Here is a 16,386-nt window from a genome sequence, read left to right on the forward strand (position 1 = left end):
AAATATAAACGGAATACAATGATGTGCAAATTATTTTCAACCCATATTCAATTGAGTATGCCACAAAGACAACATATTTGATGTTCAAACTGATCAATCAATCAATCAATCAATGTTTACTTATATAGCCCTAAATCACTAGTGTCTCAAAGGGCTGCACAAACCACAACACAAACCACTACGTGATAAACTTTTTTTCTTTGCAAATAATCATAAACTTTAGAATTTGATGCCAGCAACACTTGACAAAGACGTTGAGAACGTTGGCAATAAATACTGATAAAGTTGAAGAATACTCATCAAACACTTATTTGGAACATCCCACAGGTGTGCAGGCTAATTGGGAACAGGTGGGTGCCATGATTGGGTATAAAAACAGCTTCCCAAAAAATGCTCAATCTTTCACAAGAAAGGATGGGGTGAGGTACACCCCTTTGTTTCCCTAAGGCACCATTAATGCTGAAATGTACATACAGCTTTTGGAACAACATATGCTGCCATCAAAGCACCGTCTTTTTCATGGACGCCCCTGCTTATTTCAGCAAGACAATCCCAAGCCGCATTCAGCACGTGTTACAACAGCGTGGCTTTGTAAAAAAAATAGTGCGGGTACTTTCCTGGCCCGCCTGCAGTCCAGACATGTCTCCCATGGAAAATGTGTGGCGCACTATGAATCGTAAAATACGACAGCGGAGACCCTGGACTGTTAAACGACTGAAGCTCTACATAAAACAAGAATTAGTTTCCTCAGTTCCCAAACGTTTATTGAGTGTTGTTTAAAAAAAAAGGTGATGTAACACAGTGGTGAACATGCCCTTTCCCAACTACTTTGCCACGTGTTGCAGCCATGAAATTCTAAGTTAATTATTATTTGCAACAAAAAAAATATTTATGAGTTTGAATCTCAAATACCTTGTCTTTGTAATTCATTCAACTGAATATGGGTTGAAAAGGATTTGCAAATCATTGTATTCCGTTTATATTTACATCTAGCACAATTTCCGAACTCCTATGGAAACGGGGTTTCTATTAGTTTCAGAAGAATGGAGTAGTCCTCAACCCTCTGTTTTCACTCCGTCTCGTTAAGGTCTGTCATACCGTAAAGGGTTGGTGTGGAGCAGGACAGCAGACCCTCTGGACACGCTCTGCATACAGCCACTGGAAATGAGCGCCGCTTTTTCTACTGTCAGAACCCAAAAGACCATGTAAGCATTTAAAAGAATCACAATTACATGTTATTGGCAGCACGGTGGGACAGGAGTTAGTGCATGTGCCTCACAAAACGAAGGTCCTGAGTAGTCCTGAGTTCAATGCCGGGCTTGGGATCTTTCTGTGTGGAGTTTGCATGTTCTCCCCATGACTGTGGGTTCCTTCCAAAGACATGCACCTGGGGATAGGTTGATTGGCAACACTAAATTGGCCCTAGTGTGTGAATGTGAGTGTGAATGTTGTCTGTCTATCTGTGTTGGTCCTGCGATGAGGTAGCAACTTGTCCAGGGGTTAGACCCACCTTCCGCTTGAATGCAGCTGAAATAGGCTCCAGCACCCTCCGTGACCCCAAAAGGGACAAGTGGTAGAAAATGGATGGATGGACAATTATATGGGGCGGTATAGCTCGGTTGGTAGAGCGGCCGTGCCAGCAACTTGAGGGTTGCAGGTTCGATCCCCGCTTCCGCCATCCTAGTCTCTACCGTTGTGTCCTTGGGCAAGACACTTTACCCACCTGCTCCCAGTGCCACCCACACTGGTTTAAAAGTAAAAATTAGATATTGGGTTTCACTATGTAAAGCGCTTTGAGTAACTAGAGAAAAAGCGCTATATAAATATAATTCACTTCACTCACTTCACTATGTTATGTAAACCAAAAGGAAGGATTTTAAACGGATAAAACATGAAATGACTGCTTTAAAGTTATTTTTCACACAACATCGTCTCTCTTACAAAGGAGAGTTGGAGATCGCAGCCTTGACATTTTCGACAAGCCCCCTGTTTTGAAATGCTCCTGCATCACAGACGAACTGCCTTGAAAAGCAAAGCCCGCTTTGATGTTTTAGGGTGAAATCTTCCCATATTTCCATGTTTTTTCAGTGTTGTTGCCGATGGCCACAGCCATCTGTTGCTGCTGGTCATCTGGGATGCTGACTTGCACATGTTTTTTTTCTGTTGGCAAAAACAATGGCGACACCGACTATTATTGACAAATTAATTGGTTAGCGAATCGTTGGACCCCTTGTTGTCATGTCACAGTCATGTGACTATCCTAAATAACAGTGCGTCAGGTCAGCTAGCGCAAACCGTGTTTCATTTACCATTAGGGTTCCGCAGGGTCCATCTAGTCCAGGGGGTCGGCAACCCAAAACGTTGAAAGAGCCATATTGGATCAAAAATACAAAAAGCAAATCTTTCTGGAGCCGCAAAATATAAAAGCCGTGTATAAGTCTTATAATGAAGGCAACACATGACGTAAGTGTCTATATTAGTTATAATAAAGTTAAAGTAAAGTAAAGTTAAAGTACCAATGATTGTCTCACACACACACTAGGTCTCCCGTCCAAAGGCAAAACCCAGTAACTCAATTTTGGTCAAAACTGAGCTGATAATAATTTTGGAGTTCCTAGGTGATATGCTTTTCATTAGTGTATGCGAAATTCTAATTTGTTCCGTAAGTAAGCTGTTATGCGCATGGCAGGACCTAGCAGCTACCACATAACCGCGTAGATACAACAGAAAAACCTAGTATCTATAGGGACCAATCGGAGCTTCTTTGTCAGTCGCCTTATTGTCTTTAGTAAGACATTTGCACGAATGGGGGCCAACGGTCAACCTGATTATGTGATATTATGGCACGAGGGGATATTTGGAAGATTGGCCCAGGACGTTGCAAGCACCTTCATTAAATGTATTGTTCTTGATTCTTCCCCCTGCACTCTCTTTTGGGCAGATAACTGTGGAGGTCAAAATAAAAACTGGACGCTGTACACGGCTCTTGCCCAATGTGCAAACGCAGAATGGGGCCCACCCGAGATTGTGATAAAATATCTGGAGAAAGGGCACACGTTCATGAGAGCAGATTCAATCCATGGCTCAATCGGCAAGAAAATGAAAGCTCAAGAAAACATCTATACGTTTGATGACTTTGTAGATCTTTGTAAGACAGCATCAAGATAGATTGGTTTTCCTTTGTTTTCTCAAAATCAGCTAGAAGTGAGTTACTATGTTTTGCCTTTGGACGGGAGAGGTGTGGTAAAATTTGTCCTCTGCATTTGACCCATCCCCTTGATCACCCCCTGGGAAGTGAGGGGAGCAGTGGACAGCAGCGGGAATCATTTATGGTGATTTAACCCCCAATTCCAACCCTTGATGCTGAGTGCCAAGCAGGGAGGCAATGGGTCCCATTTTTTTTTTTATAGTCTTTGGTATGACTCGGCCGGGGTTTGAACCCCCAACCTACCGATCTCAGGGCGGACACGCTAACCCAGTGGTGTCAAACATACGGCCCGTGGGCCAGATCAGGCCCGAAAACAGTTTTTTTCCGGCCCGCATGATGAGTTTTCCAAGTATAAAATAGAACTGTTTTTATTATTTTTTGGAACGAAAGAAACTGCTGTTTTAAATGTGTCCACTGTAGTCGGGGCCAAGCAAGAGGTACACAGTGAAGGGGGACTGTGGCTCTTCCTCGACCCACATAAAACTTAAAACCTGCCATTTTTCTGGTTCAAACATAACATTTTTTGCACCCTTGTTGCCCCAAAATGTCTCTGTCAAACAGAAAAGTGAACTTAACCCTTTTGAAGAGTTTTTACCTCCGTTTCTTACGGTTCATTGAGTTAGCACTGGATTGATACGTGGACATGACAAAGGAGGTATTTACATGTTGTGTTTTTTTTCAATCCCAGAAAGACTGTGATTTAAAGTTTAATCCTGGCTTTGTAGATACACTCAGACAAAGTCTAAACTCATTGTGTATTTGAAGCTGCACCAATTCCCTCAGAATTTTTAATGCATTTGAAGTGTTTTCTCCTGAGGATTATTTGTGATTTGCACATTTTCAGAATGTGCTTGTTCTATTTTTGGCCAACAAAGAAAATAGCCTGAAGTTGTCTTTATGTTTAAATTATCATGCCATGATTTTACCATTCCGGCCCACTTGGGAATAGATTTTCCTCCATGCGGCCCCTGAGCTAAAATGAGTTTGACACCCCTGCTCTAACCACTAGGCCACTGAGGAATAGCCTACTATCAAAATGACTATGTGTCGCAGAAACAAATCTTCGTTGACAGAAATGTTGAAACTTAATATAAGAGATATCAGGCATTTTTATTTCATTTTTGTTCAAGCTCCTTATGACGAAGATGATTCATTTGAGTAACAGAACTGAAAGTGACAGGAATGAGTTATTAGACAATCCATGAAGTATATTTAATATACTTAAGGCATGTTGGCACTAAACAAAAACAGATAACATTAGAAAAATATATCAGGTAACAACAACGTGTTAAGATGTTAACCCTCAGTCATTGAAATATATAAAAAATAAAGGAGTGAACTAAAAAAAACAAAATTAATATTAGAGATGTCCGATAATATCGGCCAACAAATGTTTTTAAAATGCCATCCATCCATTTTCTACCGCTTATTCCCTTTCGGGGTCGCGGGGGGCGCTGGCGCCTATCTCAGCTACAATGTAATATCGGAAATTAACGGTAACGGTTTCAAAATTATCTGTATCGATTTTTAAAAAAGTAAAATATATGACATTTTAAAATGCCGCTGTGTACACGGACGTAGGGAGAAGAACTGAGCGCCAATAAACCTTAAAAGCACTGCCTTTACGTGCCGGCCAAGCCAAATAATATATACGGCTTTTCACACACACAAGTGAATGCAATGCACACTTGGTCAACAGCCAAATTAAGATCACAGTGAGGGTGGCCGTATAAACAACTTCAACACTGTTACAAATATGTGCCACGCTGTGAACCCACACCAAACAAGAATGACAAACACATTTCGGGAGAACATCCGCACCGTAACACGACATAAACACAACAGAACAAATACCCAGAATCCCTTGCAGCACTAACTATTCCAGGACGCTACAATATACACCCCCCGCTACCCCCCACCTTAACCTCTTCTTGTTCTCACAGGGAGAGCATGTCCCAAATTCCAAGCGGCTGTTTTGAGGCATGTTAAAAAAAATTATGCACTTTGTGACTTCAATAATGAATATGGCAGTACCATGTTGGCATTTTTCCCCATAACTTGAGTTGATTTATTTTGGAAAAGCTTGTTACATTGTTTAATGTATCCAGCGGGGCATCACAACAAAATTAGGCATAATAATGTGTTATTCCACAACTGTAAATATCGTTATCGGTTGATATTGGTATCGGTAATTAAGAGTTGGACAATATCGGATATCGGCAAAAAAAGCCGTTATCGGACATCTCTACTTAAAATGTATTGTACACATTTTTACGACATTAGAACCCATTAGTAAATCAGAGGCTACTTATAAGGTGAGGTAACTCTTGGAAATTACTGGCTTGTAATGACCAAAGGTATAGATGTGTGTGCCCAAGGTAAAGTAAACAGCAGGCTCTCTTCTTGTAATACAGTGGGACAAAACATTTTTGGGGTCAGCCACCGATTGTGCAAGTTCTCCCACTTAAAATGATGACAGAGGTCTGTAATTTTCATCACAGGTACACTTCAACTGTGAGAGACAGAATGTGAAAAAAAAATCCAGGAATTCACATTGTAGGAGTTTTAATGAATTTATTTGTAAATGATGGTGGAAAATAAGTATTTGGTCAACCATTCAAAGCTCTCACCGATGGAAGGAGGTTTTGGCTCAAAATGTCACGATACATGGCCCCATTCATTATTTCCTTAACACGGATCAATCGTCCTGTCCCCTTAGCAGAAAAACAGCCCCAAAGCATGATGTTTCTACCCCTATGCTTCACAGTAGGTATGGTGTTCTTTGGATGCAACTTAGTATTCTTCTTCCTCCAAACACGACGAGTTGAGTTTATACCAAAAAGTTCTATTTTGTTTTCATCTGACCACATGATATTCTCCCAATCCTCTGCTGTATCATCCATGTATCCATTTTGGTATAAACTCAACTCGTCGTGTTTGGAGGAAGCAGAATAATGAGTTGCATCCCAAGAACACCACACCTACTGTGAAGCATGGGGGTTTGAATGGTTGACCAAATACTTATTTTCCACCATAATTTACAAATAAATTATTTAAAATTCCTAAAATGTGAATTATTGGATTTTTTTTTCACATTCTGTCTCTCACAGTTGAAGTGTACCTATGATGAAAATTACAGACCTTTGTCATCATTTTAAGTGGGAGAATTTGCACAATCGGTGGCTGACTAAATACTTTTTTCCCCACTGTAGATATATTACAATCTTTGCAAGCTAGGTAACGTTTGCTGTAGGATAAAAGACGATTGAAGTAAAGGAAATCAAAGGAGCTCAAATATACCTACAAATGAGGCATAGTGATGCAATATGTACATACCGCATTAGCATTGATTAGCTTGGAGTCGTGCACTGCCCAAATATGCCTGATTAACACTCCGAGTCAATAACATCAACAAAGCGCACCTTTGTGCATTCACACACAGCATGAAATTTTTGGTGGACAAAATGAAACAAAGAAGGAGTGGATGATTTTACATGTAAACAAACTGTTTCATCACAGTCCACACTATGGTGAGTTCAAGAACTGCCAAAATTAGTAGGACATAACAATGTTCACCAAATAATAATATTAAACTAATTAACAGTGGACTTTCTAACAATTGAGAAGGTTTATGTCATGTCTGTCCTCAAACAAAAAACATACTAAAACGAAAAAAAAAAATGTTTCCCCATCTTTTTCCATTTTCAATCCTTTTTTAAAAATGCTCCAGGGATCCACCAGGGTGGCGCGACCCCCGGACTAGTGGTATGCGAAATAATCACCTGATTTAATATAGTTTTTTTTGTTTTTTTTCCTATATTCAAACACAGTGTTACTGTTCAAACTGTATAACATTACAGTAGCCAAAAATATCAAATATACTTGTTAAGTAAAATCGCTGACTTGTTTTTAAGGAATTTTCGTGTTGGTCATTGTGGTGGTACTCAGAGAGCCATATTTTTTTCCGACGTCGTACTTTGTGGAAAAAAGTTTGAGAACCACTGAGCTAACTCATTCCCAAAATCACATTTTCTTTATACCGTATTTTTCGGAGTATAAGTCGCACCTGCCCAAAATGCATATTAATAAGGAAAAAAACATATATAAGTCGTACTGGAATATAAGTCGCATTTTTGGGGAAAATTTATTTGATAAAACCCAACTGAGAAGGTGCCTGGTATGTTAACGTAACATATTATGGTAAGAGTCTTTCTAATAACTACAACATATAGAACATGCTATACGTTTACCACACAATCTGTCATTCCTTATCGCTAAATCCCATCAAATCTTATACGTCCAGTCTCTTATGTAAAGGAGCTAAATAATATTATTTGATATTTTACGGTAATGTGTTGATAATTCCACACATGAGTCGCTCCTGAGTATAAGTCGCACCCCTGGCCAAACTATGAAAAAACTGCGACTTATAGTCCAAAAAATACGGTACTAAATGTCATTTTAAATCCTTGTCGCAATTGTAAAGCAGTAGGATGTCAAATATAAGTAAAGTGCAAAATATCACTGTCTCGCTTTCAACCTTAAAATTGCAGTGGGGAAATCTGACCTGATGTGTTTGTCACAATAGCAAAAATGCCAATCAGACACTCAATACATGTCACAATAATTTGACATGTATACTGTATATGCTGTTGGTCAATTCAATGTACATTCATACTGCAATAAAGGGTCAAGTTAAAAAAAATAGACTTCATTCAGCATGAATAGTGTAACACAGGGACAGAGTGGCGCAGTGGTATAGTGGCCGTGCGCAACCCGAGGGTCCCTGGTTCAATCCCCACCTAGTACCAACCTCGTCATATCCGTTGTGTCCTGAGCAAGACACTTCACCCTTGGGTGCTGGTTAGCGCCTTGCATGGCAGCTCCCTACTTCAGCGTGTGAATGTGTGTGTGAATGGGTAAATGTGGAAGTAGTGTCAAAGCGCTTTGAGTACCTTGAAGGTAGAAAAGCGCTATACAAGTACAACCCATAACACAGGGGTCACCAACCTTTTTGAAACCAAGAACTACTTCTGGGGTACTGATTAATGCGAAGGGCTACCAGTTTGATACACATTTAAATAAATTGCCAGAAATAGCCAATTTGCTCAATTTACCTTTAATAAATCCATCTATATATATAAAAAAAATTGTATTTCTGTCATTCTGTCGTACATTTTTTTTCCTTTTACGGGAGGTTTTTTGTTTAGAATAAATGATGAAAAAACACTTAATTGAACGGTTTAAAAGAGGAGTAAACACGAAAAAAATGAAAATACAATTTTGAAACATAGTTTATTTTAAATTTATACTCTGAAATCAATAGAAAAACGAGCTAATTCAAATCTTTTAAAAACAATTAAAAAAAAGAATTTATGGAACATCATTAGTAATTTTTCCTGGTTAAGATTAATTTTAGAATTTTGATGACATGTTTTAAATAGGTTAAAAATCCAATCTGCCTTTTGTTATAATATATAACAAATTGGACCAAGCTATATTTCTAACAAAGACAAATCATTAGTTCTTCTAGATTTTCCAGAACAAAAATTTTAAAAGAAATTCAAAAGACTTTGAAATAAGATTTAAATTTGATTCTACAGATTTTTTTAGATTTGACAGAATAATTTTTTTGAATTTTAATCATAATAAGTTTGAAGAAATATTTCACAAATATTCTTCGTCGAAAAAACAGAAGCTAAAATGAAGAATTAAATTAAAATTTATTTGTTATTCTTTACAATAAAAAAAAAAAATCTTGAACATTGATTTAAATTGTCAGTAGAGAAAAGGAAGGAATTTAAAAGGTAAAAAGGTATATGTCTTTAAAAATCCTAAAATAATTTTTAAGGTTGTATTTTTTCTCTAAAATTGTCTTTCTGAAAGTTATAAGAAGCAAAGCAAAAAAAATAAATGAATTTATTTAAACAAGTGAAGACCAAGTCTTATATATTTTGTTGGATTTTCAAATTCTATTTAAGTTTTGTCTCTCTTAGAATTGAAAATGTCGAGCAAAGCGAGACCAGCTTGCTAGTAAAGAAATACAATTTTAAAAATAAAGTCACCTCACTGGTAAGTGCTGCTATTTGAGCTATTTTTAGAACAGGCCAGTGGGCTACTCATCTTGTCCTTACGGGCTACCTGGTGCCCGCGGGCACCGCGTTGGTGACCCCTGGTGTAACGTGTAAAATATTTCACATCAATTGGTACTATTTTGAATGTATTCTATCTGGATTATTGGCTATTATTTTATCTTGACTATTTTGGGCTTCTTATGGATTAAATCTTTTTTGTGTTTGAAATTAGTGTATGTACTCCATCAGTGCGATGCCAATCTCTCAAATAAAACATGGCTTTTATTCTCGGTTGTTGTAGGTTGATGTCAGAGTTGATGACCGCATGGGACGGCTGCCAGCATTACTTCTACTGTTCGTGGGCCAGGACAAATGCTTTGCAGGCAGCCCTACAGCGTGCTGGAAAAGTAAGAAGCATTATTGTAACACATTAACAGCTTTCTCTTTTAAAAAGAAAATAAATGCAGGCTGTACATGACAATGAAGCGTTTTCAGATCTGCTATAATATTGTGTGTGTGTGTGTTCTGGCAATGCTTACTTAATGGGGACATCGCTCTGTTTACACAGTCACCTTTTAGGGACTTCTGACGGTATGGGGACGAAAAACCAGGTTCCCTAAAGGGAAACCTTTTTAAATGATAGTCAGATCCATTCTGAAGATGCCTAAGTGATTTTAAAGCTTTGGCCCATAAAACATGTTTACTGGCTAGTTTGAGTGTGAGACATTTGCACAGCAGCCCCCTCATCGAGCTGTAGCTGGTACTGCACTCGCTGCTCTGCTCACACTTCTTTCGTGTATGGGTAATAGGGTTGTCCCGATCCGATATTTGGATCGGATCGGCCGCCGATATTTGCCAAAAAATGCGTATCGGCAAGGCATGGGAAAATGCCGATCCAGATCCAGTTTTTAAAAAAATACCGGTGCGTGTTTTCCAACGCCCCGATTTAAATAATACATTCCACTCTTCTGCTGCTCCCTAAACTCCGTTCCGCATTTTCCAGCACACCTTCAAAAAATCCACAGGTCTGTGTTCTAACCGTTCAGACGGCCGTGTGGATTAAAAGTTACGGTAAAAATGTCAGCTGTGTGGGATTATTTTATCCTACAAAATGAAAAAGATGAAGAGGTGGAGTGCAAAACATGCCACAATAAAGTCAAGCGTGGTGGTAAAGTTGTAAGACATTTTAATGACTCTTGCGAGTGAGAGGCTTTTTAGTACTCATCATAGATGAACACAGGACCAGGCTGACACCTGAGCATCTTGAAGTGCTCGTCTTTGTTAGAAAGAATCTCCCCATTATGCTTGGACTTCAATTGTTTGCCCCCCCCTGACTGGGGCAAACAATTGAAGGGAGTGTGTAGATTTTTTTTTTAAAGTTTACACTTGTTCAAGAGCAAGTATTGATGCTGAGTTACAGACATGTTATCCCACTCAGGTTGTTTGTTTATTTTGCTTTTTTAAATAATGTTTACAGCATTATTTGCACTTTATACTGTTCACTTTTTTACTGTTTAAGGATGCCATTTCTGTTTGTCATGTATAATTTTTGATATTTTGTGTTTATCCTTGAATACCAACTATTGTGTATTATTCAAACTCAGCTAATTCAGCTGGCTAGTTGTTATCAAGAGTACTAAAACCCTTTTCAGCATGAATCTGACAACTAAGTAGGCTAAATAACTTTAAACTTTAATACATGCTCGGATAGGCCAGTATCGGTATCGGATCGGATCGGAAGTGCAAAAACAATTTCGGTATGGGATCGGAAGTGCAAAAACCTGGATCGGGACATCCCTAATAGGTAATCACTTCCACCTGTCCTATAAGAGGACAGCTGTAGTGCTCTATTCTGGGGATCATGCCATATTTAATTTTAACTTTTTTTCTTTTTTTTTTAAATGGTCCTCAGTTGTCACGAACAAATTTGTGTGAATTATGCAAAATGATTTAAATTTGGTCCCCATGAACCATATTAACTCTTTTTCCCTAGGATCCCCAGTAAGAATGATCAGCACATTACTTCATCAATCCAGAGATTTAAAGATGTGTATGAGCTAACTGGGCAGTGGGCATTTTACCTATTTTTTTTATGCATTCACAACCTGTAGAAAGGGTGGTGCCCTTAAGTCATGATCAAAAACTTGGTCCCCATTCTAAGTGATAACCTGTGTGTGTGTGTGTGTGTGTGTGTGTGTGTGTGTGTGTGTGTGTGTGTGTGTGTGTGTGTGTGTGTGTGTGTGTGTGTGTGTGTGTGTGTGTGTGTGTGTGTGTGTGTGTGTGTGTGCGTGTGTACGTGTGTGTGCGTGTGTTGTAGGAGCTGGGTCTGGGGAACATCGAGCGCTGTCGAGGTTTCTCATCTTATCTTTTCCGGCTGCTCCTCAGACAGAGGCAACGTTTAGCCCTGTTGACTGAGCAGTGGGTCCATCTCAGGTGAGTTGACTGAGCCGCCCGTCATGAAATATGACGAATACATTTCAAAAAGCTACGCCAGGAATATTTTTAACTTCTTGCTGTTCCAACGGATGTTTTTCATGACAAGGTGGGGTTTTACCCCGGCTTCTGTTTGCGTTCCCAAGCACCATATGTGAGTAAAAGCTTGGTTGGTTGAGCTTGGACTGATGAACACCACTTAATGATACAATTATAATTGCATACTTGGTAAACACTAATATTGGACTAGTCACTAACGAACAATCAATCGATCGTTTTATATTCCAAAGATTCAACTACATCGATCTGTGCTTGCCAAGTTGGCCTTCTGGAAAATATAAAGTACAGGCCAAAAGTTTGAACACACCTCATTCAATGCGTTTTCTTAATTTTCATGACTATTTACATTGTAGATTGTCACTGAAGGCATCATATCTATGACTGAACACATCTGGAGTTATGTACTTAACAAAAAAAGGTGAAATAACTGAAAACATGTTTTATATTCTAGTTCCTTCAAAATATCCACCCTTTGCTCTGATTACTGCTTTGCACACCGTTGGCATTCATTTTCACTTCACAGGTGAAAATGAGAGAATGCCAAGAGTGTCAGAATATGAAACCACAACCATTTTGGTCTATTTTTCAGTTTCTGTTGATATGTGCATAGATGCTTCTGTAGATGTCAGTCTTTTTTATGCCTTTTTCCCAATGTTGTCTGTGTAGGGCTCCAAATACATTTTAGCCAAAGTCACAGGCACATGGTTACCATAGTACTTATCCCTGCTTTTTAAACACAATCAGGATTCCTCAAAGAGCGCTCCATTTATGACAACATAAGCCTCATTGGGGACATTATTTAATACAGGGATTTGAGAACAGATGATGTTTTTTGCTCTTCTTGGACTTTTATGAAGAGTTTGGCTCACTGTAAACATACCTTTCTATTTCAAATTCTGCAATACACTTGATTTGGTATTAGGTTTTGGGAAATAATAATAGGGCTCTGATAATAATTAATAGCTGTGTCTTACTACTTTCTAACACAACTCGCAAGTTTCCCAATCAAGGTGGACATTCTTCAAGGGTGTCCGTTATCACCGTATGTATTTATCATAGCTATGGATATGTAAGCAATCTCTATACAAAGCAATAATTACATCAGAAAATTGAACCCGGTTGTCACGGAAATAATAGTCATTCAGCAGACTCTTTTTCTAAAAAAAAAAAAAGGAACAAATTCCAACTATTGAAATGATTTAATAATTTTCTAATGCAAGGGTAGGGAACCTATAGCTCTTGAGCCAGATGTGGCTCTTTTGATGACTGCATCTGGCTCTCTGATAAATCTTAGCTGACGTTGCTTAACACGATAAGTAATCAATAATTTCGCTGGTAATCACAGTGTTAAAAATAACCTTCAAAATATAAAACATTCTCATGCATTTTAATCCATCTGCCGCACCTGTTCAAGAAGTCGCATTTATGGTCAAAAGTATTTTATTTATTATTGGTTAGCTTCAGAATAACAATGTTATTAAAACGAATAAGAGATCCACGAATTTAGTTGTTGTAATCAGGGAAAGTCCAAAGGAAAGAGGTGGCGTACAATTCTCTTGTCAGAGCGTGGGACAACAATGTATAAGGTACAGGTCTACGGGTTTCTCCTCATTGAGTTAAATTGAATCCTCTATCTGTTTAATTCCTTGCTTCTTGTCTGTTTAATAGATGTCATCAGTGTTTCAACCTGACAGTTGTATTCGGTGTTAAAAATATTATGCGGCTCTCACAGAAATACATTTTAAAATATTTGGCTTTCATGCCTCTCTCAGCCAAAAAGGTTCCCGACCCCTGCTCTAATGTATCAGGATTCTGCCTAAACCTTAAAACAGGGGTGTCAAACATACGTCCCGTGGGCCGGATCAGGCCTGCAAACAGGTTTTATCCGGCCCGCGGAATGAGTTTGCTAAGTATACAAATTAACCTAACATTTTTGAATGAAAGAAACAGCTCCTCTACATGCATCTACTGGATGTTGCAATAGTAATTCTTTGTATCTCTGGATGATGATGTGTAGAAAATAAACCACATGATGTTAGTACATCAATCAAGGAAAATGATCAAACTACATACATGGCATACTGTAATTTGAATTTGATATTTTTTAATCTTGATAGATTGAAAATGAACAACATTGAGTTGACTGATGAACATTATCATTATCACATCATTCATTCAGAAAATATAAATAATGAAAACTTAAAATAGAATACTATTAACCACGACATGTAAGTGTGAAAAAACAACAACATTATGATTTGTACATTTTCAGAATGTGCTTCTTCTATTTTTAAACCCAGAAATCAATCTGCAGGTGTCTTTATTTTTAAGTTATCGTGCAGGGATTTTACCAGTCCGGCCCACTTGGGAGTAGAATTTTCTCCATGTGGCCCCCGATCTAAAATGAGTTTGACACCCCTGCCTAAAACATGTAAACTATTTATTATCCATGAATGTGCAAAAGAAAATATTTGCAATGTACCTATAAAGTCTGAAGTGGATTATTTAGCATTTAACCCATCAAAAAATAAATTAACCCTCAGAAAATGGTGAAAGGGTTATACTTGTATAGCGCGTTTCTACCTTCAAGGAACTCAAAGCGGTTTGACACTATTTCCACATTCACCCATTCACACACACATTCACACACTAAAGGCGGGAGCTGCCATGCAAGGCCCTAACCCCGACCCTTCAGGAGCAAGGGTGTAGTGTCTTGCTCAAGGACACAACGGATGTGACGAGGTTGGTAGAAGGTGGGGATTGAACCAGGAACCCTCAGGTTGCTGGCACGGCCACAATCCCACCACACGACGCCGTCAAAACAAAATGAAATCAAAGAATGCCAAACTAACCATTGCCAAAACGTTTTTTTTTTTTATTATCTGCCATATTGCCCATAATTACTTCCACAACTAATCTTACACAATATTTTAAAACATTGATATTCTTACAGAATTTGGTAAATTCGATTAGTTCTTTTTGTAAATAAGGCTATTAAAATTTGTTTAAAAATGACTGCTTTTACTTTGAAAATAAAACCTCCGGCGTCTGCAAAAATGTTTTCCATTCCTATTAACTGAGGATTTTGAGCCGATTGGTCAGCCACTGATCAGCATTGGCCGACTGTCTTGAAAAAGTATGTGATCAACCAGTACAGATTAAGGCCTTTCAATGCTGATCACAAAAGTTATAAATGATAAATGGGTTGTACTTGTATAGCGCTTTTCTACCTTCAAAGTACTCAAAGCGCTTTGACACTACTTCCACATTTACCCATTCACACACACATTCACACACTGATGGAGGGAGCTGCCATGCAAGGCGCTAACCAGCACCCATCAGGCGCAAGTGTGAAGTGTCTTGCTCAGGACACAACAGACGTGACAAGGTTGGTACTAGGTGGGGATTGAACCAGGGACCCTCGGGTTGCGCACTGCCATTCTTCCACTGCGCCACGCCGATCCCCTCTAGCTGACACTGTATTTATTTTTGGTCTTTTGACTGACAGAGGCGGCTAGCACCTAACTGTGTATCTACATATACATATGTAAAGCCGATTCCCTAATTTAATACAGGGTTTCTGTGGGTAATTAAAAAAACATTAAAAGTCAATAAATGGATTTTGGAAAAAATGAAGGTCTTAAATGGAATTAAAGAAGTCTATATTTGATGTCGAGAGTAGGGCTGGGCGATATGGCTTTTTATTAATATCTCAATATTTTTGGGCCTTGTCACGATACACAATATATATATCTCGATATTTTGCCTTAGCCTTGATCGAACACTTGATGCATATAATCACAGCAGTAGGATGATTCTATGTGTCTACATTAAAACATTCTTCTTCATACCGCATTAATATATGCTCATTTTATAAACTTTCATGCAGAGAAGGAAGTCCCAACTAAGTCAATTTAGCAAAACTGTATTAATTAAACAGTTATTAAGCAGTGGCACAAGCATTCATGTCGTTTCAAAACAGAAAGTGCAAGATTGTCCGAGACATTTTAAAACAAGCTATTAGTGCACTTTTGTGCATGATGTCACTAAGATGACATATCAAAACAACACTAAATTAAAGTGCAATTTTTGTACAGAACGCCACTACAATAGTTTAAAACAAATAAAATGCACTTTTTTTCATAAAGTCACACAAGATATTTCAAAAACTTTCAATAAAAATGAGCTGCCTAATAGGAAATCAAACAGTGTATGTTCTGTGGTAGGTTCCTGCGAACGTGATCTCCTTCTGTTGTTGATTTTTTTTTTTCATACGGTGTTGATATGAAAATTGTTGCTTCCGCATTTTGTGAGTGTGGCACCAAACGGAGATGTTGACATGCAGTTTCAAGCACTCTTCATTCTCTAGCGGGTGACATTTCAAATGATGCTACAAATTAGCAGTAATGCTACTTTTTGTAGCAACGCTTTTGCCGCATAATTGTTCAACATATTCCCGCTTGAAGCCAAACCACCGCCTGACGAGGGACCCCGTGCTGCTTTTCTTGGGAATTAATTCTACCTCCATTTGTTACCAGTTTCGCACCTTCTCTCTCTCTCTCTCTCGTATTACCACTCACAACGCACCGTTAGCACCACAGCTAATGTTAC

At 38.5% G+C, this 16,386-nt stretch overlaps 1 protein-coding gene across 3 annotated transcripts in view; it reads left to right on the plus strand.

Annotated features, from left to right (window-relative positions):
• Window positions 1-16,386, plus strand: part of mdn1 (midasin AAA ATPase 1) — a 279,890-nt gene that overhangs the window by 185,403 nt on the left and 78,101 nt on the right. For all 3 annotated transcript variants that reach the window (XM_061900349.1, XM_061900350.1, XM_061900351.1), the window contains exons 76-78: window positions 1,088-1,205; window positions 9,584-9,689; window positions 11,600-11,715. In XM_061900349.1, the coding sequence (XP_061756333.1) occupies window positions 1,088-1,205; window positions 9,584-9,689; window positions 11,600-11,715 (340 nt within the window). The remainder of the gene's footprint in view (window positions 1-1,087; window positions 1,206-9,583; window positions 9,690-11,599; window positions 11,716-16,386) is intronic.

This window comes from Nerophis ophidion, linkage group LG05, assembly GCF_033978795.1.
Source record: "Nerophis ophidion isolate RoL-2023_Sa linkage group LG05, RoL_Noph_v1.0, whole genome shotgun sequence".
Lineage (NCBI taxonomy): Eukaryota > Metazoa > Chordata > Actinopteri > Syngnathiformes > Syngnathidae > Nerophis > Nerophis ophidion.